The 25,969-nt window shown below is 48.4% G+C and overlaps 10 protein-coding genes across 10 annotated transcripts; 5 read left to right on the top strand and 5 right to left on the bottom strand.

The window, feature by feature from the left end:
- Nucleotides 1-379: 379 nt before the first annotated feature.
- KD926_004915 (zinc-dependent alcohol dehydrogenase family protein) lies at nucleotides 380-1,686 on the top strand (the record flags this gene model as incomplete). The annotated part of the gene is made up of 4 exons (XM_053098249.1): nucleotides 380-385; nucleotides 440-1,301; nucleotides 1,352-1,447; nucleotides 1,535-1,686. 4 exons carry the CDS (start codon nucleotides 380-382, stop codon nucleotides 1,684-1,686), a joined length of 1,116 nt encoding a protein of 371 aa, XP_052957830.1.
- Nucleotides 1,687-2,097: 411 nt separating this feature from the next.
- KD926_004914 (uncharacterized protein) lies at nucleotides 2,098-3,204 on the bottom strand (the record flags this gene model as incomplete). The annotated part of the gene is made up of 2 exons (XM_053098247.1): nucleotides 2,098-2,193; nucleotides 2,260-3,204. 2 exons carry the CDS (start codon nucleotides 3,202-3,204, stop codon nucleotides 2,098-2,100), a joined length of 1,041 nt encoding a protein of 346 aa, XP_052957829.1.
- A 2,788-nt stretch (nucleotides 3,205-5,992) lies between these two features.
- Nucleotides 5,993-7,042, bottom strand: KD926_004913 (ketopantoate reductase family protein; the record flags this gene model as incomplete). Its single annotated transcript, XM_053098246.1, has 1 exon — nucleotides 5,993-7,042. The coding sequence occupies one exon, from the start codon at nucleotides 7,040-7,042 to the stop codon at nucleotides 5,993-5,995; it is 1,050 nt and encodes a 349-aa protein (XP_052957828.1).
- A 459-nt stretch (nucleotides 7,043-7,501) lies between these two features.
- On the top strand, nucleotides 7,502-8,692 carry KD926_004912 (branched-chain amino acid aminotransferase II; the record flags this gene model as incomplete). Its single annotated transcript, XM_053098245.1, has 1 exon — nucleotides 7,502-8,692. One exon carries the CDS (start codon nucleotides 7,502-7,504, stop codon nucleotides 8,690-8,692), a length of 1,191 nt encoding a protein of 396 aa, XP_052957827.1.
- Nucleotides 8,693-8,866: 174 nt separating this feature from the next.
- On the bottom strand, nucleotides 8,867-10,846 carry KD926_004911 (uncharacterized protein; the record flags this gene model as incomplete). Its single annotated transcript, XM_053098244.1, has 2 exons — nucleotides 8,867-10,647; nucleotides 10,708-10,846. 2 exons carry the CDS (start codon nucleotides 10,844-10,846, stop codon nucleotides 8,867-8,869), a joined length of 1,920 nt encoding a protein of 639 aa, XP_052957826.1.
- A 1,060-nt stretch (nucleotides 10,847-11,906) lies between these two features.
- Nucleotides 11,907-12,932, top strand: KD926_004910 (zinc-binding alcohol dehydrogenase family protein; the record flags this gene model as incomplete). The annotated part of the gene is made up of 1 exon (XM_053098243.1): nucleotides 11,907-12,932. One exon carries the CDS (start codon nucleotides 11,907-11,909, stop codon nucleotides 12,930-12,932), a length of 1,026 nt encoding a protein of 341 aa, XP_052957825.1.
- A 909-nt stretch (nucleotides 12,933-13,841) lies between these two features.
- KD926_004909 (major facilitator superfamily domain-containing protein) lies at nucleotides 13,842-15,784 on the bottom strand (the record flags this gene model as incomplete). Its single annotated transcript, XM_053098242.1, has 7 exons — nucleotides 13,842-14,040; nucleotides 14,099-14,296; nucleotides 14,376-14,756; nucleotides 14,900-15,006; nucleotides 15,070-15,245; nucleotides 15,328-15,454; nucleotides 15,737-15,784. The coding sequence occupies 7 exons, from the start codon at nucleotides 15,782-15,784 to the stop codon at nucleotides 13,842-13,844; spliced, it is 1,236 nt and encodes a 411-aa protein (XP_052957824.1).
- Nucleotides 15,785-15,891: 107 nt separating this feature from the next.
- KD926_004908 (FAD-binding oxidoreductase) lies at nucleotides 15,892-17,639 on the top strand (the record flags this gene model as incomplete). Its single annotated transcript, XM_053098241.1, has 6 exons — nucleotides 15,892-15,900; nucleotides 15,968-16,794; nucleotides 16,855-17,084; nucleotides 17,148-17,329; nucleotides 17,474-17,547; nucleotides 17,603-17,639. The coding sequence occupies 6 exons, from the start codon at nucleotides 15,892-15,894 to the stop codon at nucleotides 17,637-17,639; spliced, it is 1,359 nt and encodes a 452-aa protein (XP_052957823.1).
- A 1,430-nt stretch (nucleotides 17,640-19,069) lies between these two features.
- Nucleotides 19,070-20,743, bottom strand: KD926_004907 (cytochrome P450; the record flags this gene model as incomplete). Its single annotated transcript, XM_053098240.1, has 4 exons — nucleotides 19,070-20,008; nucleotides 20,065-20,450; nucleotides 20,508-20,649; nucleotides 20,699-20,743. The coding sequence occupies 4 exons, from the start codon at nucleotides 20,741-20,743 to the stop codon at nucleotides 19,070-19,072; spliced, it is 1,512 nt and encodes a 503-aa protein (XP_052957822.1).
- Nucleotides 20,744-22,343: 1,600 nt separating this feature from the next.
- On the top strand, nucleotides 22,344-22,968 carry KD926_004906 (GFA family protein; the record flags this gene model as incomplete). Its single annotated transcript, XM_053098239.1, has 2 exons — nucleotides 22,344-22,448; nucleotides 22,519-22,968. 2 exons carry the CDS (start codon nucleotides 22,344-22,346, stop codon nucleotides 22,966-22,968), a joined length of 555 nt encoding a protein of 184 aa, XP_052957821.1.
- Between the last annotated feature and the right edge of the window lie 3,001 nt (nucleotides 22,969-25,969).

Below are 25,969 nucleotides of genomic sequence, written 5' to 3'. Positions count from 1 at the left end.
CAAACCCTCTCGCGCGGAGATAGAATTCCGCCAAACATAGCGGCCCGATCTCCATAAGCTCGGAGAGCTCGGGCATCGGGTATACTCAATGACGTGGGAGAGACCGTGATCAACATTGTCACGAAGGAGACTAGTCCACTCCCCATGCACCTTACTTCAGACTACTGCAACCGATACTTGATCTCAACATCCTGATCATGTCATCGCAAAAAAAGAAAACAAAAGCGGCAGTCCCATCCCCGCAGTTCTGGGGCGATGAGCCATGTGACTTTCTGCATGGGCCGATGGGTTATAAATCGACGGCCCCTCTTCTTCGAGTCGTGCAGAGCACTGTCCTAAGCATTAAAAAGTGCTAGGAATTGAATCAAGTCATTTGAAAATGAATGTATGTTGTACACCACAGCAAGACCCCAACCCGTCGTCCTGACCAATCTACTAGACCCTCCAAATGAAAGCCCTAGTCTACAAAGGGCACAGCAAATTCGGCGTGGAGGAACGTCCGATCCCCCTCCTGGCCGCGCCTTCCGATGCGATTGTCAAAATGCGCCACACAACTATCTGCGGCACCGATCTGCACATCCTAAAAGGCGACGTTCCCTCCGTCAAACCGAACCGGGTCATCGGCCACGAGGGGGTTGGAACGCTGATCGGGAAAGGATCGGCAGTCACAGGGCTCCACATCAGTGATACAGTGCTGATATCGAGTATCAGTGCCTGCGGTGTTTGCAAATCTTGTCGAAAAGGACTCAATGCGCACTGTGTAGATGGGGGCTGGGTGCTGGGAAACAAGATCGACGGAACGCATGCGGAGTATGTGCGGATTCCGCATGCCACGACGTCCTTGTACAAGCTCCCCGCGAACATCAACCCAGCGGCGGCCGTGGCGCTGTCGGACGCGTTGCCAACCGGCATGGAATGTGGCGCTATCAGTGCCTCAGTGCAGCCTGGCCATCTGGTTGCGATCGTGGGAGCTGGGCCGGTTGGCCTGGCCGCACTACTTTCTGCTAAGCTCTACACACCCGCAAAGATGGTGGTGATCGATAAAGACGAGACTCGGCTTGAGTACGCCAGAAGAATTGGGGTGGATCATGCTATTAGCGCAGATACACCTGATCTCGTGAAAAAACTGTACGAGATCACCGAAGGGTCTGGGTTCGATTCGGTCATCGAAGCTGTGGGTATACCGAGCACTTTCGAGCTCTGCCAGCAGTTGGTTGCCCCTGGTGGCACGATTGCCAATGTTGGTGTTCATGGTCGGAAGGTTGATCTACATCTCGATCAACTGTGGGATCGTAATATCAGTAAGTGCCATAAGAGGGTCTCATTTCTCGCACAGACTGACCCAACCTAGGTATCAAGACCCAGCTGGTTAACTCTCATTCCATTCCGACTCTCTTGAGGCTTTCACAAGCCGGTCTTATAACTCCGGAGACTATAGTGACTCATTGTAAGCACTTCATTATCCTTAAATGAACCATTCGGGGCGCCTATAAAGCGACAGAAAAAAGAGCATTATCACTAATTCAGAACACAGCTTTTCCATTCTCGGACATCACTGGTGCTTATGCAAGCTTCCATAATGCCGCAGAATTAGGAACACTCAAGGTAAAAATTGATTTCGAGCAGGATGACAAAGAAAAGGCAGCTACCATGTTCAGACGAAGGTCATCATCCCTTCACTTCTGAGCAATCCGGCCGACGCAAGGCCAGCTGTCCGTCTCACCCGAACAGGGTCTTCCACAAGTAGATAGAGATAGCTATGATCGAGACTGAGCTCATACAGAGCTCAGTCAATCATTGTGCAACGTCCAAAGATAAGAGCTCCCAATCGTCCCGTCCTTGAACAAGGTGTTCGATCGCTGGACTGGGGAACTTGGACTCTCCAACCCTATGGCGCTTTATTGAAGGCTGTCAGGTCTATAGATATATAGAAAACCAAGAATAGCAAACCTGGAAAGAAGTGATTATACAAAATCCATCGATTCCAACGCCAGCAACATTCCTCATAGACTGGCGCTTTTTCTTCCCCTGTTGCACTTCTCAAGATGACTACACTAGTCAGCGCCTCAATCACGATATACTCATCTGCAGGTGCCATCACTGAGTCCCCGGGCCGAACTTCTGCAACACCGCCGACCAGTCCTCTTTCTCCATAAACTCCTCCAAAGTCGTCATGGGACATTCAATTCCGGCCTAAAAGAAAACAAAAACAAAAACATCAGCCAAGTCCCTCCCCTAAACATTCATGAACCAACTCACCTTTCGTATATCAACAGCCCTCAAAAGCCTTTCATCCCCACCATCATACCCGGGACTAGTCGAATAAAGCAACATATCACCAACCTCCCGACCAAACTCCTTATCAGGGGTCCCCTCAATCAATTCCTGCAAACTAATTTGTCGATACGAAGCCTCCATCGAAGTAACCTTACTCCATAGCGCCAAATACTCGCTCCAACTACACGTGGTCCCTTCAGCCAGATACCTCTTCCGCGGCGGCATTTGAGAAACAGCGTACACAAATGTGCCCATGTCCGCATTGACATCGAAATGAGGAACCGGGCTATGCGGCGCCGTCGGGAACGCCATCTCACATGAACCGTCATCTGCATGGTGAAAATATGCATCTGGGACTAGCTTGTGACTCGTCATGAAGAAACCCGTCTGGACGCAGGACATCTTCTGTGCGAGACGGGGATGTTTTTCTTGCACATAGTTTGGGAATATGTCGGCTTTGGCATCGAAATGGTACAGTTCTTGGAAAACACCTTTGCTAGCCTTGCGAGCGTGGCTTAACGTTGACGCGATGAAGCCGTTCTCATCGAGGGTATCGACTGTTGAGGCTGCCGCGTCGGCAATGTTTTGTCCCTGCTGACGCTCGACATCGTAGGCGTATCGGCGACACGAGATGCGCTGTTGTGCGGCCTGTTGACGATAGTCTGTACGGAAGAATGGCTCCCAGTAGTTCGTGACGCTGAAGATGTGGGTTGAGCCTGCGAAGGCTGTTTTCAAGCTCGAAACATCGTCTAGGTCGGCGGGGATAATTTTGATACCTTTCTGGGCGAGGGTTTGAGCTGCTGGGGATGACGGATTCCGGGTGATGCCTCGGATATGGTAGTTTGGGTCTTGGAGGAATCGGTGGGCGACTGAGGAGCCTTGGTTACCGGTGATGCCGACGATGGTTAGGATCTTTGTGGGGCTCATGGTGACTCTCGTTTGTGGGAACTGACTGATAGGGCTCGAATGATAGATAGGCTGATTGATGAGAAAAGTAACTATTGGATGATTTGCCAAGCTTTTCGCCGTGTGCTTACCCCTCCCAAGGTACCTTTTAGATAGGCAACACTACGGAAGACCTCGATTCTTCCTACTTCAATCAATCACGTGCATCTATTCATTCATTTCATCGATCTTGAGCACTGGAAATGTCAACATGTTCCCGATTTTGGGCCTTGTAAAAAACCTTGGAGATTATTTATTTCTTTCATTAAGAGTCAATACAGTAGTTATTCCATTTTAAAAAGAGTTCAAAATATTAACTATCTGCAATGGACACCAGACCAATATACCATACTTTACATAATGACGACATCCTGACGGTGATTTTTTATGCCGGAATCATATCTCCGGCCTATCATTTTCTACCTAACGAACTATTAGGCATAGTATGACAAATTAACCACCGAACTCTAAAAAAAAGCCAACCCATTCTAGCGAAGGCTTATTACCAACTGCCGATATCCCATATATAGATGATTTATATCCTGATAAAAGCCAACATCGCAAGAAAGCCTAGTCCAAAGAGAAGAAGCGTCGAGAGCACCAACTTTCAAGTCAACATGGCAAAACAGCCCAGCGCAAAGAAAAGAAGCGTTGAGAACACCGGTATAATATCATCCAACCATCTCCTGCGCCCTCTAACAAAGTTAATGTTTCCTGAATCTAACCTACCAGGCTTCCAATCCGAGTCACGCCTCCTTCCCTGGGAGCTCCGCAACATGATTTGGAAAGCCGTGGTAGACAACCAGTCTTACCTTCTGCATACTATACCATATCGGTGGCACCATAAAAGGGATATTGTGACTACACAATGAAGTATCTTACCTCCTTCTTATTATACGACGACCTGCCTCTCTATGCACCAGAAATCCTCCAACGACAATTTTGAACCACGAACCCTTACAACAAACAACAACTTGAGAGACCAACACACTCGCCTTACTGGGGCTCTCAGATGGCTACGTACATGCCGCCTTATTTATAATGAGGTGACTCCTCTAGCCAAAAGCTCTATATCTTTATATATCTGCGATCATGAGGCCCTAGTTGCTGCGCTAGATGGGCGAACCCCATCTCTTCCCATTTCAAAGATCAACTCCCTTAATGTCTGCGTCACGATGAAGGTTGGCTCTTATTTGAATGGATTCCGACCCGCATCCAGACACGGACCCCCGATCGTAAGGATCCCAAACGACAACGCTACGTACAGGGAGACCTTCAAGAAATGGCGTGAATGGCGTACCTGGCAGCATAATGTGGAATCCCTTTTACTGGCATGGCAGCCCAGGAAATCACCAAGCTCGAAGACGCTGAACATGCACGTGGTTTTTGGATGCTTGGCTTTTCAAGAGAAGAAGCGTCCGGGGATTGAGGATAACTGTGTCTAGAAGGAAATCTTACATCAGTCGGGACGCACGGGCGTGGAGAATATTAATTTTTGAAATGATCTTGCGCCAGCTTCGAGGGCTGGGGGCGGAAATAAACGTTGAATTTGATATGAATCGCGTGAGGCATGATCCGTAGAATGTGTGTCCGGATGTGCGCGATCGGTGCTGGTGCCACGGGAGAAAGATCGATGAGAAGAGTGTGCCAGTGGAATGGCTGAGAAGGAATTTTAGGGAGTGGATGACGTAGCTGGAGATGTTGAAGGATGAAAAGAAAGAGATGGATAACTAAGTGTGGCTAATTTGCTTTTGCTCTTCTTTTATCTAATTTGCTTTGCTTCTTGAACAGGATACTGGTCGCGGCGTCTCCACCTCATTCCTCCCCATCCTAGACTATGACTCATTAAGAAGGAACGCTGTTAGCATCTTATTCGCCGGGAGTCTCATAGATTCATCTCCCAGATATGCACCCAGAGGAGTAAGCGAGGAGCGAAATAATTAGCAGCTTGCCTCAGGCATTCAAGTGCCTACATCAGGTATAGAAGTTTGTCTAACCGATTGGAGCCTGGGCTGAATTCCTGCCAATAATACGATAGTAGGATCTATCGCTATACTTATAAACTTGACAATAGTATCCCCAGCAACTGGAGGTGAAGGCTTGTAGTTATAATATAACAGAAGTAGGCATCTCACAAAGTGGTCGAGCAACGTTTGCGCATGTGCTTTGCTGGGGAGGAACTTCGATCTAGGCTGTTTCGCCGCTGGCAACTCAGGGCGGCTTGGAGGAGGAATACGGACACATGAGATGTTTCTTCGAGAGCATGTAATGCATGTCATTTTGTCGTTGCGATCAAATTTGAGCTTCATTGTGTGACAGTAGTCACAAGGCGAGTGAAGGGTAGGAATGATACTAGGAGTCGGTCGATGAACCGTGGAGCTTGTTCCAACCCTCTGGCGCTTCATCTTATCAGTCGGTCACACAACAGAAGAATATCAATGAGCCACGTAAGGATTATATCCATCAGAAAGCGAGAACCAATATCTTGATGAGAGGCGGATTACTAGTAATCCTGCTCCCTGAGAATGCAACAGGGGAAGGAAGCGCTGCCTTCCCAAATCAGGAACATTGTGGACATTAGACTTGCCGGGAGGTGGCCTAGAATTTTGCCAATAGTTCTATAGTATCATCTCTCTAGAGTACATGGAGTATATCAAAAAGGTATCTACAATTATGCACAACTCTTACCACCCCTCCTCGCTTCCACCTCCTCCACCAGCCGATCATTCATCGGCGTCTCCACCCCAACCTTCCTCCCCATCCTCGACCACTATCCATTAATAAACCTCACCTCCGTCTCTCTCCCAGCCCGCAGATCCCAAATCATCGAAGGCGTGCTATTATAATTCTTCATCAGAATCCCATTCACCGTCTCCTCCAACCTGTCGACGGAAAACCGTTCCGCGACCCCCGGCACGCCAGAGAGCTCCGGCAGCGCTAGCACGACGTTCGATATCTCGGTTAATAAGGCCCTGCGCGTGTCGGGGATTGTGAAGAGCCATCCGTTTGGGGCGTCGTTGAGTGCACACAACGGGTTGCAGAAAGAGTTGACGGCTAGTTTCTCGAGCTGGAGTTGCAGCACGGAGGTGTAGGTGTAAGATGTAAGGGTGAGGCGCGGGGCGTGAGGGAGGGTTTGGAGGAGGTAGTTGTCGCTGCTGCCATCTGGATGAAGATCTGAGTCCTCTGATAAGTTCTCACCATCACGAGGAATCGGCCCGATAGACGTCGCAGAGAACCCGGTATGCGTGATATCAAACGACGAGTTGAGCGTCACGCCGTGCGAAATGATACCCACAAGATACCGCGGCCGGGTCTCTGGGTTCGTAAACAAATGCGCATTAACATCCTCGATCATCCCCGATCCATTCTGCAGGAAGAGAATCGTCGACGCGGGACCGAGTCGGTGGACAAGTGGCCTCAGGGCCTCCACGGTCTGGGTGGCTTTGACGGAGATGACCAGGTTTTCGATGGGTTCTGAAAGGGGCTCTTTGATGGAGACTGGCGCATCTTCCGGGGAGGTATGATACCATTTGTCTCTATTTTCGAGGACCTCAAAACCGTACCCGTCCGAGCTGATATGCTTGCCTTCTGGCGTCTGGACGAGCATGCGATTGCCGTTCTGGCGGTATGCGTCCAGAAGGGATTTCCGGTGGAGAAGCAGCGTGACGGCAGGACCGTTACTGATCTCAGTGATGCAATGCGCAGCGAAACAGCCGATGCTGCCGAGTCCGAGAACGTGGACCTTTGGCGAGGCCGAGGCTAATGAGGCCGGGACTGGCCTGGGAGACGCGGTAGAGAAAGAGGTCATCTTGGGACGCATACGATATACGCAGGATAAATGGTCTAGGAGTTTTCGATAAGGGCGGAAAGATCGCATCTTTTCTGGGTTTTATACAGGCAACTCCATCGATTATGTGGATTTTTCACGTCTTTTTATCTCGTGAGTAGGGCGTGTTAGGCGTGCATCTCCGCAGGGCGTCCTCCCACGCCCTGCGGGGCAGTTTGGAGAATGCCCCATTTTTATTCGGGTCTGTATCAACGAGCGAGTTGGCTGTCAGTGAAGCAGGATATCTAGTTTTCTTATTATTAGGGCACAGAGAATCTTCAAATCTCGTATTATTTTATTTGTAATCACGCCCTAAGCCCTGGTTTAATAGATGCCGGCCCCAAAACATGTACATATAAAAAGCCTGAAGACATCTTAGGCAAGGAACCAGATCACTGCCCATCTCATTTCCATTCATCACCAAATCTAAAAGACTTTTCATCTAGAAACACAATGTCTTCCTCTGAGCATCTAAGTCATGATTTCCTCCCCCCTTCGGTCACCCAGCTCCTTGCCTCCCAAGCACGATGGACCGGCACAAGCTTCGCCACCTCTCGGCTCAAAACAAAACTAACTTCGCATCCGGCACCAGTCCCTGCACCGAACTCGCAAGAAGTGCTGAAAAGCTCCGTATGTACAGACCACATGGCGGTTGTACGCTGGAACCAAACAGAAGGCTGGACAGATCCAGAACTCATCCCCTACGGCGCCATCCCCATGATGCCAACCGCCAGTGACTTTCATTACTCGACGGCGCGCTTCGAAGGCATGAAAGTCTATCGGGGACACGACGGCAACGTGCGTCTTTTCCGGCCGCAATATAATTGCGCTCGCATGCTGGCGTCGGCCCTCAGGATCGGATTTCCGGAATTCGACCCAGACGAGTTGCTGGGTTTAATTCGGGGGTTGTGTGCGATTGAGTGTCCGAAGTGGCTGCCGAAAGAGCGCGCCGGAGAGTGTCTTTATATTCGGCCGACGCTGATTGGGACGGATGCTAGTCTTGGGTTTCAGGTGCCGCGAGAGGCCATGCTCTTCATCGTCATTTCTTTTTGGCCGAATCCTAAACCTGACCGTTCTCTCGGCGAGGGAGGATCGGCTCAAGAAAAGACGCTGCGTCTTTTTGCGAGTCAGGAGGGCATGGTTCATGCTTGGCCGGGCGGTACTGGGTCGGCGAAGATCAGTGTGAACTATGGACCCTCTCTTCTGGCTCATGGAGAGGCTAAGAGTAAGGGCTTCGACCAGGTGCTCTGGCTGTTCGGTCCAGAGGGATACGTGACTGAGGCTGGATCCTCGAATTTCTTTGTCATCTGGAGGAACTGCGAAGGAAGACTGCAGCTGGTCACTGCACCGTTGACTGAGCATACAATTCTGGCCGGGGTGACAAGAAGCATCTTGGATCTTGCGCGCGAAAGACTGACTAGTGGCTCATCGTATCAGTGGGAGGGGGAGTCATTGGAAGTTATTGAAGCTAAGTTCACTATTTCTGATATAGTTGAAGCTGCTGAGCATGGCAGATTGGTGGCCTCTTTTGCTGTTGGCACTGCGTGTTTCATTGTTTCCGTGTCCCACATCGAATTCGAGGGAAGGGGAATTAATACCCCTCAAAATGCAGTCCCTCATGTGTCTGCTTTGGGAAGTGGATGACTGGTATTACCGCTGGCGTTGAGAGCAGTAAATGGGGAGATGTCGTTCAGGAGAAGAGTGCCCTTTTGTAGCGGCGAAGCAGTTACAATATTGTGGCAGTTTCCTGTTGATAGATCTTGATAAATATGGTCAAATACCAACGAAGTTCACGAATAAAAAGGTGGTAGAAGGGCTTCAATTATCGTCGGCATGTGGTTGCGCATCCTGTGATTTGTTCAGATGTTGACGTCGAAAAGCAGATAGCCATTCTGGATTGTCGGCAACGGTTTGATTCCACGAATCTTGGGGGTCGTCGTAGAGCACTCGTCGAGACTCCTGCTGGAACATTTCGTCGGTAGGCAAGATGCCCTGCTCCATTTGATTCCGCGCAAAGCGGCTTAGATGGGAGGTCAGGATTTGGGCGAAAGAACTGAGTGGTACATCGTTGGTGTGAAGTTGCTGGAAAGAGGATAATAGAGGAGTTTCGTCATGGCCATGAGGTTCTTTCGGACGAACATGATCGGCCCGCGATGAGATCTGAGCAAAATGATCCCTGACATTGGAATTTGTTGCCGAGAATGGGACCATGGTGCGCGATTCTGACTCAATAAGATAAGGGGCCACATTGTTGGTCACTTTGGCAGCGATTGAGCTTGGGAAATCATGGTCGCCTCGCCAATCGTCCATATTAGCTCCTTGACGAAAATGGTCAGCCAAGTGCTCGGTGCGCTCATCCCAGCTTTCCATCCGATGATCGCAGAAGCCGCAACGAGATGTTACTGCTGTGTTATCTGTCTTCCAATCATCTATGAGTGGGACAGTGTCCAAATGGTGGGTGAGTCGTAAATGCTGAACGAGATGATCCTTTCTCCTGAAAGTCCGAGACTTGCCTAAGCATGCACGATGTTTATGCTGTTCAAGATGAGCCTCTGTTGGGTCTAACGCATTGCAATAAGCGCAATGCTGCCTTCCGGTGAGCGAGGAGGCCACGCTGCCTCCATGTGGCGTACATATCCAGGATCGTAGATTCAAGTGCAAAGATCCTTCATGTCTAACCCAGTCGTACTTGGTCTTAAATCGATCGCAACAAAACGTGCAACAAAATTTACGTTGATCTTCCTGTGTCGGTTTCTTGGCCGTATCTCGACGTGTTTTCCGGACGCGACCATGATGCGACTTAGAAGGACCAAGCCCATTTCGAGCACTCGTAGATGTTGCAGATCTACTTGAAGAAGCAGAGTGCTGTGATGAGGCACTGGTACCACTTATGGAACTGGCGGTGGATTTTGGCCGGCGATAATCACGAAAAGCGTCAGGACTTGGAGAGTTAGCCCCACTACCTGGACTCGACCTCACTCTACGGGGTTGTTGGTTTTGTTGGTTTTTCAGAGCATTGGCTATAGCAGTCAATGTCGCCGGTTCATCTTCGGGTGGCGAATCCTGCCACCGTTGCATAGGATCTGCCGAGTTCAAAGAGTTCGGGATGAAGACGGGTCCTGTCCCTGCGCGACAAAGCTGGTATCGACTTCTGCGCCTAGGAAGGCCTTGGTTCGGGCGGATTCCTTGGATATGGGGACTCCGGACACCGGACATAGGGCTTGACACAGTGTTCTGGTTTGTAGGCAACGGAGGCGATTCAAGTGGCCTCAAGTCCAAGACATATGAAGCTTGATGGGGCAAGTGGCTCGACCCATGGCTGGCACTAAATTGTTGGGATAGATCACTAACGTAGGATGCAGCCGAGTCCCCGGGCCACTGCTCACCATGGACGTTTTCAAGGGGCCAAAAGGCATTATCAGTCGCAGGAAGAAAGTCCTGGTAGAGTTGAGAAGAATCAACAGCAACATCTCCGACAGAGTTTGCATCTATCTGCTCCTGAAACGTGGACAGCTGCGGATCAATGATAGGAACTCCGCCAGCAGCCTGAGAGGTTTCTAAGCCAGGTATCTCCTGGGAGAAATCTGACTGACTATTGACTGCTTATAGTCATTGTCTGCTTACGGAGTATATATGCGAAGTAAGAGAAGTCCACTCACAATGAGCTAAATCATCGAAGATGAAATTGTTGATCTCATTCCAATGATCATTCGGCAGTGGCGGATTAAGATCAGCGGAATCCGCGCCTTGGCGATCGCCGGAGCTCTCATTCTGAGAAATTGATATTTGTCGATCCATAGGTCGACAGCCGGCGGTTTCCCTCCTGTCCAGCGACAATGACTGAGCATATGAATTGCGGCGTGGGTTCGTGGAGGGACGTTGCTCGACTCCGTTATTATGTCACTGAAGGCTACGGAGATTACCTAATCAGCTAGATCCGATTCAGGCTAGCGCGGTTTCGCTTCTTTTAACTACACCCGCCAGTTTGCTTCATGATTTGTATCCAGTTCGACCGAACAATGTTGCTACTTCAATGGCAATGAACACACTGGTCCTTCCCAGCTAAGAGTTTCAGTGTTACTGTTGAAACTCGCTTCCATTTTGAGAAGCTATGAATCAAGGATGATCGGTGCCGATCCTGCCAATGCCGAAGGCACTTCAATCACAGGAATGGTATTGCATGAAAGGTACCACTCATGAAAACGATGACCGCGTATGATAGAAAGGGGGAGTGTCACAGTTGTTAAACTTGAGGCGCCGTCGTACAGTTCATGATGCATCTTATATTGTGCTACAATGACGAATATCCTATCCTTGGCGTCAATATTCATCGACCAATTTATTGACGAACCAGCATGTGTATGACGAAACAGAAATATCTCAAATATTCCAGACCAAGAGAGAAATAAGTCCGAAGGGAATCCTCTACGGAAAGGGCATCTTCGAGCGATATTCTAAGATCCTTTGTCGAGCGAGACACTAGTGCTGATTTACCTAGCCTTAGTGCAGATCGGGCCAAATCAGAGCAAAGCAAAGCTTGATGGCGTTGGCCCCGAGTCCTTGAAATCCCGAGTGTTAGCCTTCCCTTGCGAAATCCGGGCGTTCTGAGCCTATGGACCGGTGAGTGGCTCGATTCCTGTAGGCTCGGAGATAAGCCTCGGCCACTGGTTTGGATATAACCGATTCGGACGTGGGTGATGGGCAGTGATTCAAGGATAAAAGGGATATAGTTGGCAGACTTCCACGTTCAAACAGATCCTCAGAAACTCCTTCATATCTTCCCGCTCTTCGTTCTACCCCGTGGCAAATTCTTAGTACAATCCATCTTCGTCGCCCCAGTTCTGGCATTAAAATCGCAATGACCGTCAACACTAAAAACAGCGCCGCCTGGCTGATCGAAGCAAAGGCGCATCCTATCCAGGTTAAGGAAGCACCATCTTACACACCCGAGGGGAACGAAATCCTCGTCAGGAACCATGCTGTGGCCATCAACCCAGTGGATGGCAGCCTGCAAACCAAGGCCTGGTGGCCCATGAACTACCCGACCATTCTGGGCCAGGATGTCGCCGGCGAGGTCGTGCAGGTTGGCCCCAACGTCACCCGATTCCAGCCTGGTGATCGCGTCGTCGGCCATGCCGTCGGAATGGCAACCAAACGTGTCCAAGACAACGCCTTTCAAGCTTATACCATCCTACAAACCAACATGGCCAGCGAGCTTCCCAGCGAGATCTCTTATGAAGATGCCGTCGTCTTGCCCCTAGGTCTGTCTACTGCCGCCTCAGGCCTTTTCCAGGACGAGTTTTTGCATCTCCAATTCCCCACTGTGCCGCGTCCGTCGGCGACCGGCGAGGTCCTACTGGTCTGGGGCGGAGCCGGCAGCGTGGGCAGCAACGCCATCCAGCTGGGCGTGGCCGCGGGATATGAGGTGTTTACCACTGCGTCGCCCAAGAACTTCGAGTATGTCAAAAAACTTGGAGCTAGCCAGGTCGTCGACTACAACAGTGCCACCGTCGTTGAAGAGCTCGTCAAAGCGCTCGAGGGGAAGACTCTGGCCGGAGCGATGGACTGTATCGGATTCGCCGCCACCCCACTTACCGTCGAGGTAGTCGCGAAGTCCCGCGGAAGCAAGTTTGTCTCCACCGTCAAGGGTGGGTTTCAGGCGCCCGAGGGGGTAACGGTCAAAAACGTATTCGGTACGACGATCAAGGATAACCGGGTGGGCAAGGCCATCTACGAGGATTACCTGCCTAAGGCTCTGAAAGCCGGGACTTTCATCCCAGCTCCTGCCCCCCTGGCTGTCGGGAAGGGCCTAGAAAATGTGCAGGCGGCGGTGGATCGACAGGCGGCGGGGACCTCAGCTCAGAAGGTGGTGGTTTCTCTATGATTTCTCGAGGGCCAGACGTAATCTTCCGTTGCATAGCATTTTCAAGGGCTATGATAGAACTACCAATATGAACCTGTTTTGCAACCAAACAGCCGTACTAGATTACTTTGGAACAAACTCGTATGAATGTACCTTTCTTATGGATCCTCTAGGATGTGCCCTAGTAAAACTGAAAAGCACCTGGCAGAGTCGACTAAGCCCAGTCGGCCGAGAAGGGTCCCTTGGTTATTTCTTGTGGAGTAATTCTTGCCCCTTAGGGAGCCCTGTACCCCACTATAAAAGCAATCAGGCTTACCTAGTCAAAGAGGGTCCATCGCTTAAAGGTACTGACGCCATTGGGTTCCAAATAGACCGATTGAGAAACTCTTTCCTCGGAAATGTTGGCCTAGTCCGTAGAATTTGTATCTACTCGGTAGGGGAAATTGAAGAGCAATTTCTTGACATTGTTGAGAAGCTTTTCTCTCTCATCTTTGACACTCTCCTTCATTTCCTTGAGCACAATATGAATTTGATATGATGCTCTCTTTAGGCGATCCAAGCAGTTATAACGACTTGTATGGCATGCAATTACAGTTAAAAGTGAGGAATAATTGAAAGCAGGGGCACATTCTGGGCCATTCAAGCTCGAGGGCCCAAAAAAACAGGGCATTCTCCACAGAACTTGGAATAATGGGTACCTGGTTATCTATTCTCCTGTCACCCATCTTCTGCAAACCATTTCAATGGATTAAGTTGGGAGTTTCCTCGAGATACAACTGCATCGGAATTGAATAAACTGATGATATTGACGAATTCAATTGAGAGCGTGCAAGTGTCCACCGGTACAATATAGAAAAGATAACCTGTAGCCACATTAGCCTGCTGCCTCCCGCCACATCCAGCGCATGGCCCAGTAAGAAATATTGTCCCCTATAGGTTGTATCGAAAACGTTTGTTTTCCTTATCTGTCAGATCCGAGCTCTCGATGGGGGACTGAGTGCTAGTATCTGTATCTCGGGAGCGGTTTTCGGCGACAAGAGCCCATCGAAGGGCAAACGAGGCGCAGAAGCAGATTGAAAAGCACACCATGAGGCCTGTAAAGCTCTGATTGTGCCGTGGAGAGTATTTTCTATTTTTGACATGGGTTAACGTCGCCATCTCTGATCCTGGGGCCAGCAGTCACTCACATATCGAATATCAACGGTCCTATTATATTTCCAATCGAATAACCCACGAATGTACTTGCGGCGTACACGGCATTCTTCGTGTGACCAGCCGCATTCGACGTTCCTAAACCGATACACTGAGACCACGCGGAGGAAAAGAAGTTGATGAGATAGAACCCGACAATGCGTCCTGCCAGCATCAAGGCTGGGAGTTGCCACCTGGGGAGAAAGAACCGTAGCAGTTAGTATTCTCAATCTTAGATGTGTTTTGGAAGTTGAGGGATGTATGGTCACTCACAGTAAGGCGCAGCCAAGGATGACCGGTAAGCAGGAGCTGGCAATGATGTATAATCGAGCACCTGCGAATTTCCTGCCTAGAAATCCAGACCCAAGAATACAGATAAAAGCCAAAACACCAATGGGTAGATTCATCAAGAGTGATGTGAAGGTGTCGAAACCCATATCGTGGAAGATAATCGAGTCAAAGGTAGTCACTGCCCCAGAGCCCGTGGTTGAGGTAATGGAAAGGACAAGAATTGCCAACAGCTGGTAGTCCATCAGGCCCTCCTTCAGTTGATAGGACTTGAAATCTCGATTCTCCCCACTCGAGTTATTAGACCTGATACGCTCCAGTAATAACTGTCGTTCTTGATCGGTGAAGCCTGAAGCCTCCTCAGGGCTGTCCGGAAATAACCACCATAGAGCGACCCCCCATATTAAGGTTGTAGCCCCGGCAATAAGGTACATATACTGCCATGGACGAGAAGCGAGATCGGATATGTCCCGACAAGATATCCGAAATAGAAGATGAGAGACACCCACGAGTATTTGAGACCATCTTCAATCTCCAGATCCTCTCTCAAGCCAAATATCGCGACCTGGCTCAAGACAGCCTTGTCATAGTATTGGAGGGCGTAGGTGAAGCACATCTAAATCGCATGATCTTAGGAAACTAGAAGCAAACGATTGAGTCTTAGCGTGAAGAAACTCACAACTGGCATGAGCTTCCAGTCAATCTTTCTCAATAGCTTTTTGGCAGTCGCTTCATCCATCTCTACATCTTCAAGGTTATCGACCTGGCCCTTGTCGCTACTGGATGGGCAAGATGGGGCCATAGTTCCGTCGTCCTTGGTGGGGAATTGAGTAATAGGATCAAGAGGGGCACTGCCTTCGCATGGACAGTTAGTGACTAAAAAGGGGATTCCTGTTGAGAGTCATATAAAATTCGACCGAGAGTTGGCATAACCTACCGCGTATCACCGACAACAGCATAGTGCTGTCTCCTGGCATGTCCTCTTTGGTAATATCCGTACTGTAGTGTCGGATACCCGATTGGGAATAGCCGGCTGCACCTCGGGCCGAGCGTTCGACGTCGCCCTCTCACGCAAGGGGCGAGTTCGTTCGGGCGTGATGGTTGACAAAGCTCGGTTTCATTTATAGTATTATGCCCCCTACTACCAGACCCAGCTAGACACATTTTACTGTTCACCGTTCTGGTCAAAAAAGTGAGGTTCGGGAAAATGTCGGCAGCTTTAGCCTCAGGGCGGACCCATCTGTTACGAGGGATACGTCGCTTGAGAACTCCAAACTCTGGCGTGCAAGCAAGATCGATATCTCGTTCCACAAATTTGAGCGCACCTATTACTTCTCGGAACATACTTTTCGCATGTGGTGGAATTCTGCTCGGAGGAGGGGTGGCTCTTGCATTGAGTCGTGGGTCGTCCCCTAGTGTTGATACAAGCCGTGGGTCTGCGATATGGGAGCAAACAAGTAGCCAGAGTCAAAACCGCAAGGAATATGCCGATAATCAAACGATGCTTAAGGTAGGTATTGATTGGTCCATCAAGCTGGTTGACTCTTTTTGTCTAAACACGCTGAATTCTTTTCTAGGCTGTCGAGGAGATTCAGGAAGCCTTAGGTGAGGGCGCCGTCAGCGTGGACGAGACGGACCTGGAAAGCCATGCATATTCAGAGTGGTCCACCAGCAACGCAGACAAAGCGCCAGTTGCGGTGATTAGGCCACTTTCAACAGAACAGGTTTCCGTGATAGCGAAGATTTGCACCAAATACCGTGTCCCCATGGTCCCGTACGGTGCGGGCTCTAGCGTGGAAGGGAACTTTAGCGCACCGTACTCCGGCATATGTATTGACCTATCGGCCATGGACAAAATCGTGGCCTTTCATCCCGAGGATATGGATGTGGTCGTCCAGCCCGGTGTGAATTGGGTCGCCCTCAACGAGAAGATTAAGGACACAGGGCTCTTTCTACCGCTTGATCCTAGCCCCACCGCGACCATTGGTGGCATGGTGTCGACGAATTGCAGTGGAACTAACGCAATGAGATATGGGACAATGAAGGACTATGTTGTTAACCTGACTGTCGTGCTGGCCGACGGGTCGGTTATCCGCACTAGACACCGGCCGCGGAAAACGTCGGCCGGATACGATCTGAACTCCATTTTTACGGGGTCAGAAGGAACACTTGGAATAATCACTGAGGTTACCGTCAAGCTAGCGGTATTACCGACTAACTTTGGGGCAGCTACGGCAACGTTTCCTACGGTCAAGCATGCTGCTCTTGCCGCTTCGCAGATGATTCGGAAAGGTGCCCCTTTGGCTGCCCTTGAATTGATGGATGAGGTACAAATGAAGGTCATAAATATGAATGGTGGTACAGGGGGCAAGAACTGGACCGAGCTGCCAACTTTATTCATTAAGTGATCGCATCTGTACTTTCAATCATGCCCGTTTTAGGAGTCTAACGTTCGTTCCGTTAGGTTTTCTGGTAGCGAGCATATTATTGACGATGGTATCGAGTCCGCGAAGGAAATTTCTCGGCAGAACCAGTGTCAAGGCTTTGAATTTGCCAACTCAGAGGCAGAAATTGAATCTCTCTGGTCCGCCAGAAAGCAAGCACTGTGGTCTTGCCTAGCGGTCAGGCCAGAGGGAACCGAGATTTGGTCGACCGATGTTGCCGTCCCAATCTCTAAGATGGCGGAAATTATTGGTGAGTTTCCAGGGAGCCAATCGAAAGTGCAGGTTCTGTCTACTGATATTTGATCATATGTAGATCAATCCAAGGCGCGTGCGGGCAAACTGGGTCTGTTCAACACGGTACTAGGACACGTGGGAGACGGGAATTTCCACCAAGCAATTATGTACAACCCTGCCAAGGAGGATGAGAAGAAGGCCGTCGGGGAATGTGTTGAAACGATGATGCACCAGGCGCTTGTTTTCGAGGGTACGGTTTCAGTGAGTGCCTCTCTACCTTTGCGCAAATGCATTTTATAGTCAGCTCACAGGTTGAACAGGGTGAACATGGAATCGGGATTGGAAAAAAGGCAAGAAAAAAAGTTTGAACGTGAATAAGGGCTTTTCGAACTGACAGCTTAGTAGGGATGTTTGGTCAAGGAACTTGGTCCAGCCACGATTGGTGTCATGAAGGCCTTGAAGGAGACTCTAGATCCCCAGTTAGTCAAGTTCGGTCTTACAAGCTAATACCGTGTAATACTGACCATGAAGCAGCTGGTTGTTGAATCCTGGGAAAGTCTTTGACCGTTGATTCTTGACATTGAAAGTAGGGACAGTGTCTGGAGCAGGATAATTGATTTAACCGGGGTGTGTCATGAAAGAAACCGTGGGTCAAATTGGGATACGGAATATATAGCCTAGGAATAAGCGATGAAATTAGGGAGCACTCTGTAAATAAGCATTAGGTACGGCCGAATGCCAAAATATTCACTTGTCTGTGTCGATTTGGACCAGATTCAATAGCGAATCCGGTATAATAAGGGAAATCAGCCGTATGGTCCAACATTCCCCGCGTTTGAGTGGAGACATTCCAGACTGTTTGACAATTGGCGAGATGATGGTTGGACATGATAGACGGCACTAAGTAGTTGGAGGAAGCTAAGGGATGACCTCGCAGCCCTTCCATAGAGAAGCCCGCCCCGCTGCACCTAGTCTCTAACCCACAGGGGACCGATGCTCGATTTATAACCTCAATCCCAATATATTCGAATCCAGCAAAGCTAATTGTTTCAACAGATCCAGGATATTTTTTGAATGCCTGCGTCGAAATGGAATACTACTACACCATGATGTACAGCTTGGCTCCAGCATCCCAAACGCCCGATTACCTTAAATCAAGCAGTGGTCTGGCATCACAATCACCGAGCAACCCGACAAGTGTTTCTCAATTCGCACAGCAAGACACGCAGGCGAGCTATGCCCTACTTACCATCGTCATAGACATCCTTTAACCAGCTGGCCTCCTGACTTATCTACCGGTCCGCTGCTGGCTTTTTATTGTGGCCGCCAGCCTACATTTGTTGAAGGTAACGACCCCAATGGCCTAGCCTTAGCGCCGTAAGTGCTCTTTTAACTCATACTTTAATATACAGGCCACGGTTTGAGGAGATCAGGCTAGATCCAGTTCGCAATCAAATATCATCCTTATCAGAATGATTATAGACGCGCTGGGAGAAGGCTCCCCGGATGATACACACATGGCAATGCGGTACTCACGATTCCTTGACAGTCTTCTCAAGTCATATTTTGCGCCTCAGTGGGGCACAGATATCTCTTTGTCGGGTATGGATGAGAGAAGTGGGTATGTAGGTGCTCAGGATTGGACTTCTTTGCAGAGCATTGGGTTGGCAGTATTTGGAGACTTTCCCGTTCCTTTTGACCCAATATTTAACGACTTGATATTCATGTAATTTTCTTCAAACGTTCCAATGCTCGTGTTTTCCTATTTACTGATATCCCATACATATCTCTTTCCTTCTTGTTTATTTCTCATCTAGATTATAACAAACCCAGAATTACCTAAATGAGCTTGGAATACATCTTTAATTCTCAAGACCCTAAAAGCTCGCCATAAAATACTCAGAGCCTAGACAGATAGTACTTTCCAGTGTGACAAAAAATCAAGGTAGGATCCAAGCTCAATATATGCCCACTCATACGTCCTACCCTCAAAACATCTCATCATAATTCAACAAGACACTGGTGTCCCTTAGGGGAAAGCAAGAAATAGCTTGCCATTTCCATATCATCGTCACACATTCCTTCATGGGTCGACATCTTTACCGAAGGGAAGGCGCGGAAAAATAGAGATGTGGCAAGCCGCAGTTCAATTCGAGCCAAATGGATTCCAAGGCATACTTTTTCAACACGAACACTATTGTTAGCTTCTACTTCAATGAATCGATTGGTTTTTGCAAGATACTCACTGCGAGATCCACCTCCGAATGGTAATGATGCGTCCTTCATCGCCTTGGTGGGCGCAGCCCACCGTTCTGGATTGAAAGTGAGCGGTTCGGGAAAGATATCCTCATCTCGGTGCATGCTATATGCCTGCGTTGACACGATCGTCCCTCGAGGGAAGTTGAATCCGGCCAACTGAACACCCTCTTCCGGGACGACTCTCGGCAACACGCCCGGAACAGCCGTGTAGAGTCTCAATGTCTCATTGATTACTTGATTCAAGTATGGTAGATTGCGGGCATGTCTATCGGTGAAGTCTTCGGGAAGACTCATCAATTCTGAAACAAGCCTATCACGGATATGACTGTCCCGGCATACCGCATACACAAGGTAGGTGAGTGTTACTGCGGTCGTATCGCTGCCGGCCACGATATACCCCCGCGCCTCGCTGCAGGTCTCATGCTCCGAAAGGCCTTTTTCGCCTGCGTCGTCCAGTTTTGTGAATAGTGTACTTTTGGCGTTCGATGAATCCTTAGCGACGAGCGACTTGTGGCGCGCAACTGACTCTCGTGCATATTCGTGGACTCTTGTTCCTGCCTGAACGGCCTTACTAAAGATAGGTAGAGGGAGAATAGCGCCGATCTTGATGAGGGAGGGAAATGTTGTCCGTATAGGTGCTAATGAGCCTAGGTATTCCAGATCATGGCTGTATTGATTTTTCTAAGCAAACCGAGTCAGTTCAATCTGGGCTTCTATATAGCAAAGGTTGATCTTACCTCTCCATTTTCCAACATCCGAAACGATTCACCAAAGCTCAACTCTCCTATAATATCCGTAGCCATGAATAGCCACCACTTGAACACATCCACTGAGCCCTTGACTTTCATTTCGCACGACATTTGGCTAATTGCAAGCTGCACCATGTGCCGAATCTGAGGCTCGAATCGCGTCAGGGACGTATCCGAAAGTGGCGAAGCAAGCAGACGTCGTCGAGAGGAATGAAGATGAGGGTCAGGCGTAGAGAAAACATTCTCGAAAGGGCGTGGGATCAGAAGTCTATACCATTCTGATTTCATGAATCGACCGCCTGTTCTATGAATTGCTCTTGCTGCGCCGACATCGCAAATGTCGACTTCGTTTGTGGCGATGCGGACGACAGGGCCTGGATGATGAGTTTTTATTGTGCATCAGAAATCGTCTAGGTCCTGAGATTACGTACCGTATTGTTTATGTAGTTCATCGACATAAACCGTCTTTTTGCCCTTTAACCAGTAGTAGCTCACAGCAATGTCGGTCCATCGTGATAACGGGGGTCCTGGGATATGAGACAGAGGGTTTAGAAGCCCCCTATAAAGATATCTCTGTGCTGTATTAACACTGAGCCGGACAGGAATAGAGATATTAACTCACAAAAACGATAGCCAAAGCAAGAGCTCCGATTAGTAGCGTAGACATGTTCGTAGAATGCGATACAAAAGTGCTTTTGTCCCATGTCATGCATAGGGAAAATTGATCTCTCTGGCTGTTAACGTTCTAAATATTAAGTATGGATCGTAAGGAAGAGAGGCATTTTATAATCGAAAGACCAAATTCCGCCATGCAGCAGTAACTTGGAAGTCAATTACCCCATGACGCGGCCCGCAAGGAGTAGAGACGGCGCCACTATGCGATTTACCCATGGCGATCTTGATGTCATACTTCGTTGTCATACACCGCTTGAAAGCCGCCGATTTGACTGACTGCATGCCAAGAGTAAAGTCCTATATTGCAGTCTAGTGGATTTCTGCGTGTTATCCAAGAAGCGAACGTCATTTGCCGATGGCCAACGAAGATGAAGATATTTGATGATTGTTTCTGGGAACGATAACTCTCGGGAATCAGAAGCACCGATACCGAGTCTGGAACTATACAAGATTCTCGGGTTTTGCGGGTTTTGCGGCCTTCGGACTCTCCGAGCGGAGCGAGAAAGTGCCGTTTTGGCCGATATTTAGTTCAATTGAGATTTCTACTACACACTGGAATACAAAATTGATTGATTAGGGCATTGAACGTGAGTTGTTTTTCTAAACTTCCTACTGATAATACTAGCATACGTCGTGCGCATGATAAAGGTCTATTTCCCTTATCTAGACAATGAAGAGATATATTCAGAGTAGCCTGTAAATGCCTGAGACCCCAGTAAAATACTTGATATGTAAGCGCATTAACTTTTCTATTTTCCATTTTTCTTAGTAATATAGATGATGTATTTCTTCGCTCTTCCTCAATCCCATCCTGTAAGTGAGCTATAGGCGAAGAACATGTTGCTCAATCCAGTATTGTAATGTTCCTTGGCATACTGATAGGGATGTTATCAGTCACATCTCCAAACTTCATCGGACCTCTCTACTGGACCACATTCCATCGCCTCATGGCGACTCCATAGCACAAGCCACAGTTGAAGAGGTACATAATGCTTAGTAATTCTTCACTAGCTTCCTGGTGCCTATTTAGGGAGCTAACTCCCTGCCTCTCCCCGATCCATGATCATGTCCAATAACCCTTGAATGGCCTAATGTCACCTCTTCGATGGCTGCCCTTGACATCACGACGTACAATCTTCTCCTTCGCCAAAAAGTTGCCTTGGAAATTATCGTCCAACTCGGGCCTCCAATTCCCCAGAGCGAACTTGTCGACGAGGAGATTTGTCCTGGCTATAATCCGACAGCCTTCTACCCAGCAAAGCCCGAAGAAGTTCTGGCCAACAAATTCCAACTCCTTAGTCACCCAAGGCTCTCAGGACAGGCACATTATGCTCATCAGCTGCTAGTAGAAGTAATAGATGAACTATCCTACTCACGCGACCAGTGTCATTCCTTCGCTCTACTTCGCCCGCATTCGATACGACCTAGATAAGTAATAAAGTTAGTATACGAGAGGGACCCCATATAAATCTGACCTGTTCCCCGCAGCCCCGCTTTCTACTTAAATGCATTGATCTCCAAGCTGAGATCCAAACAGCTCTTCCCAGGTTTAACATCTATTTATCCCATTTATCAATTTATATATCGGAGAAATGTCTACTAACCTAGACCACCCGTCTCATATCTCAGGCGGCTGCTTGTGTGGTGCCATCCGCTATACAATTGACTTTTCTGATGAATCCAGTTGGCCTCCTAAGGTACGTATCTCGTAAAGCAAGGTAACATCTATCTGCACTATCCTCAATTATAGTCTAAAATATGATATAGTCCTCCACCTGCCAATGCACCATGTGCCGGAAGTTTACCGCCAGCATCTACCCACAACTACTCGCTCTATCTATCACACAAGTCACGCCGCACGATCTCTCTACCTTCGAAACCTACAAAGAGTACCGCTCTTCCGAAAAATGTCTGCGCGGATTCTGCTTCGCCTGCGGTAGCTCGTTGATATTCCGCAGCGAAGAAGAGCCGAATCGGATACATATCTTCCTGGGCACGGTAGACGAGGAGGCGTTAGTAGGCGAGAAAGTGGCGGGATCGGACCGGGAGACGGAGTTTGGGGTCGTGTGGGAAAGAAAGGGAGGCGTGGGAAATGTGTTAGCGACGCCGAATTCGGTTCAGTTGTATTGGGAGAACGTCATTCCGGGGGTTTCGGATTTGTTGAAGAATGGGGAGAGGCTTTTAGCTGATGTCAAGGATGGGAGAGCGTTAGGGTGATTATCCTTTTTCTTAGTTCATTGTATATGTTATGAAATGGTTATGAATATGGAAAGGGATGTTATCAGAATGCTTGATTTGTGAGGGTTTCGTTTGCCCGAGGTGTACCTCAGCTAGTTATTATCTAGCCAATGGTGTGATATAAATGAATGAGCATATATGTTTAGTGCGATAGGAAGGTTTATGTGATAAATCTACTATTCTAATTTGCTTATTATGGTTTTGTTTATTCTTCGCTATTCAATTGGAGTCTGAAATGAACCCTCGTGCTACAATGCAAGAGGCACACCATCCGTAACAGAGCCAAAATCACACCAGGTCCAATTCCCAGAACAGGCGTGTTCGTACTGGGCTTTCGCCACGGTGTTCTTTGCACCTTGAGAAACGTTGATAGTTCGCACCACCCATCATCGCGGTACTCGCAGTCTGAGAGGCTGACATGAAGAGGTATAGTACGCTCGTTCAGAATGAAATGCACGTAGCTTGTTGGGCCAGTTTTCGAAATATACTGGTCATACCAGCGATCCGAAGAGCGTTTTGTCGAGACGGCATGCGGTGCCTCAATAACTCCAATGTGCAATCTTCTTGCATAAGGTGTTATCTTTCCAGTAACATAATCATAGTGACGCGGGGTCCGGTTGAAGGGAGAAATGGTTTCGAGAACTGGGTCAGGCCGAATGTTGAAAGGGGACGTCGCCAAGTCTGCATCATGAGCAAAGTTGAAGTAGATAGACTGTTCATCCACCTAACTTGAGCTGTGGACACAGTGATTGTGGAGGTTGACTGGATTTAGAGAATGTTCCCAAAACCTCGTAGAGAGGCCAGGCAAGATCTCACAGAAGAGACAACGAGCCAGCCTTGTAGCACACTGATATAAATCAGATTCTGCAATCAATTTAATAAGACCTTAGTAAACAGGAAATGGTGTTCATCCTGTTGGGAAAGGCTACATGCACGGTGTACATACATCCATCCTTGAAGACACTCTTGAGCTCGCTTATTGTTCCAAGGGTCTTTTGATTTTGCATCAACGAATGGCAAACTACGACATGCTAGGCTTATGATATCATTATTTTTGACCCTTTCCAGGGAGCTAGTAACATGCCCAATCGCCTTTCTCCTTATACATCTGAAAGAATTTCTTTTAGCCCCACAACCCTAAGCTACTCCGTACTCCGTACGGTGTACTTCGTATTTAGTGTGCCAAGCCCCAACTCATCCGGAGGCAATGATAGCTCTTATTAGCCACACGTGGAGGCCTCTTCTTCCCCTGATTTGCTCCGTACTATGCTTTTCATGCGCCTCATAGTTCGAATAAAATTAGCTCGAATCTTTTCCCGCATTGAAACATGATAATGTACTGTAATATGTACTCCGTACTCCGTACTAACAAGCATTCAGGGCTGTATGGGTGCCATTGCCGTGATTCTGACAGAGAGAGGGGGGTCAGAGCGCTTTCTAATTTCAAAAAGTTTTAACATTATTGGGCACCCTGGTGTTGCACGATCGGGTGCCCGAAGTAATCACAAGACCTCTAATGTGTGGCTCGACTGGGCAAGGCGTGGTGAATGTTCGTCGGACATCTTTGGAACTACATAGTGATGCTACTTTTTAGAATGAAACGAAGTTTTCCAAATCTTCCTTGCTAGTTACTACCTATGTTTGAAATCAAGCTTCTACTCCGTACACCGTAAACACATCACCAATCAGAGACCTTTTGGTTTGTACATACTACGATCTGGTCCGCAATTTGCGGATAAGGATCTAAATCGGCCACAATCTACACTAGTGTAGATTGCTCATATCCGTAGCCTTCCGAACCACTCACCGGCGAAAATATCAAACATGTCAAGTTGTTGACTTGGAATTCTGGTCTTTTTACCTATCTACCTAATCCGTAGTAGCTCCGTCCCACAGACCTACATACTAGGCCAGAAGTAAACAAAGTTTAGGCTACCTACTGCGGCTGTGCTTAAAGAAGTCTTTGCCTGGGTCAAAGGAATAACAAAGAATCGAAGCATTTAGTAAGTTATCTCTGAAGCGTTAAATTCGTCCCCTGAACTAAGATCAATAACATTATGGAAATCCATTTTGTCCTGAGTACCTGGAAAGTGCGATCTTAAGTCATTGTTACAACTCTTACTATCATTGTGCTTGTTGTTCCTTCTTTCGCCTCAGCATCCGCCTGCTTCCACGAACCCTCGTAGTGATGTGTGACGAGAGTATCACCTTGATCTGCCTGATATCCGTTTTGAGATGCAGCGAACGAAACGCCTGGCATGATGAGAACATCCCCAACTAGTTTTGGGTGTTTAATTCCTGAGAAGTCGCGGTCGTCGACGGGCCGGCCTAATAACTGGCTGAGACTTTCCAAGATCGCAATCGTCATAATCTTAGGCCCGGTCACATTAACAACGTCCTTAAGCATGTCCAGCTTGATACCCGAGACACTGACGCCATTGGCCTGAGCGACCTCTTTTAATTTGTTAACAACAGAGTCAACAATTATCTTTAGATTGCGCGAGGACGGTTACGCGGCGAATACCCAATTACAGAACTGGGATGCAACCTCTTTCCCTGGTCCCCGGTATGCAAAGTCAAATTCCAATCCAACAATCATATCAATGTTGTGGTTTTTGTATTCAGACGACACCCAGTGGCTGTTTGGCTTCTCCGATGTGACGTCCAAATCACTCCAATACCCGCCCTCCGCGAGAACTATCAAGTAACGAAGAAAGTCCGCTCGCAAGATCGGGATCGGGATTTCTTTGTAGACCTCGACAATATCTGGTCGAGTTTTTTTTTTTTGAAATGGACGCTAACAAATTACTCCCCGGAACGATCGGTCAGTAATTCTTGACGACAAGAGGGATTTGTCTTTGTCCAGCTGTTGATCCATACGCGTTGCTGTTCCGATACATTTGCGTCTTTGGCAGAATGCCACACTTTGTCCGGGATTTTCCAAATTACAGTTTTGGACTCAACTGAAGAGTTTCTCAAC

This window comes from Aspergillus affinis, assembly GCF_023601865.1.
Source record: "Aspergillus affinis strain CMG 70 chromosome Unknown NODE_23_length_327850_cov_86_924445, whole genome shotgun sequence".
In the NCBI taxonomy this organism is placed as follows: domain Eukaryota; kingdom Fungi; phylum Ascomycota; class Eurotiomycetes; order Eurotiales; family Aspergillaceae; genus Aspergillus; species Aspergillus affinis.
The sequence above is the reverse complement of the archived record's forward strand: the minus strand, read 5'-3'. Positions and strand labels throughout refer to the sequence as shown.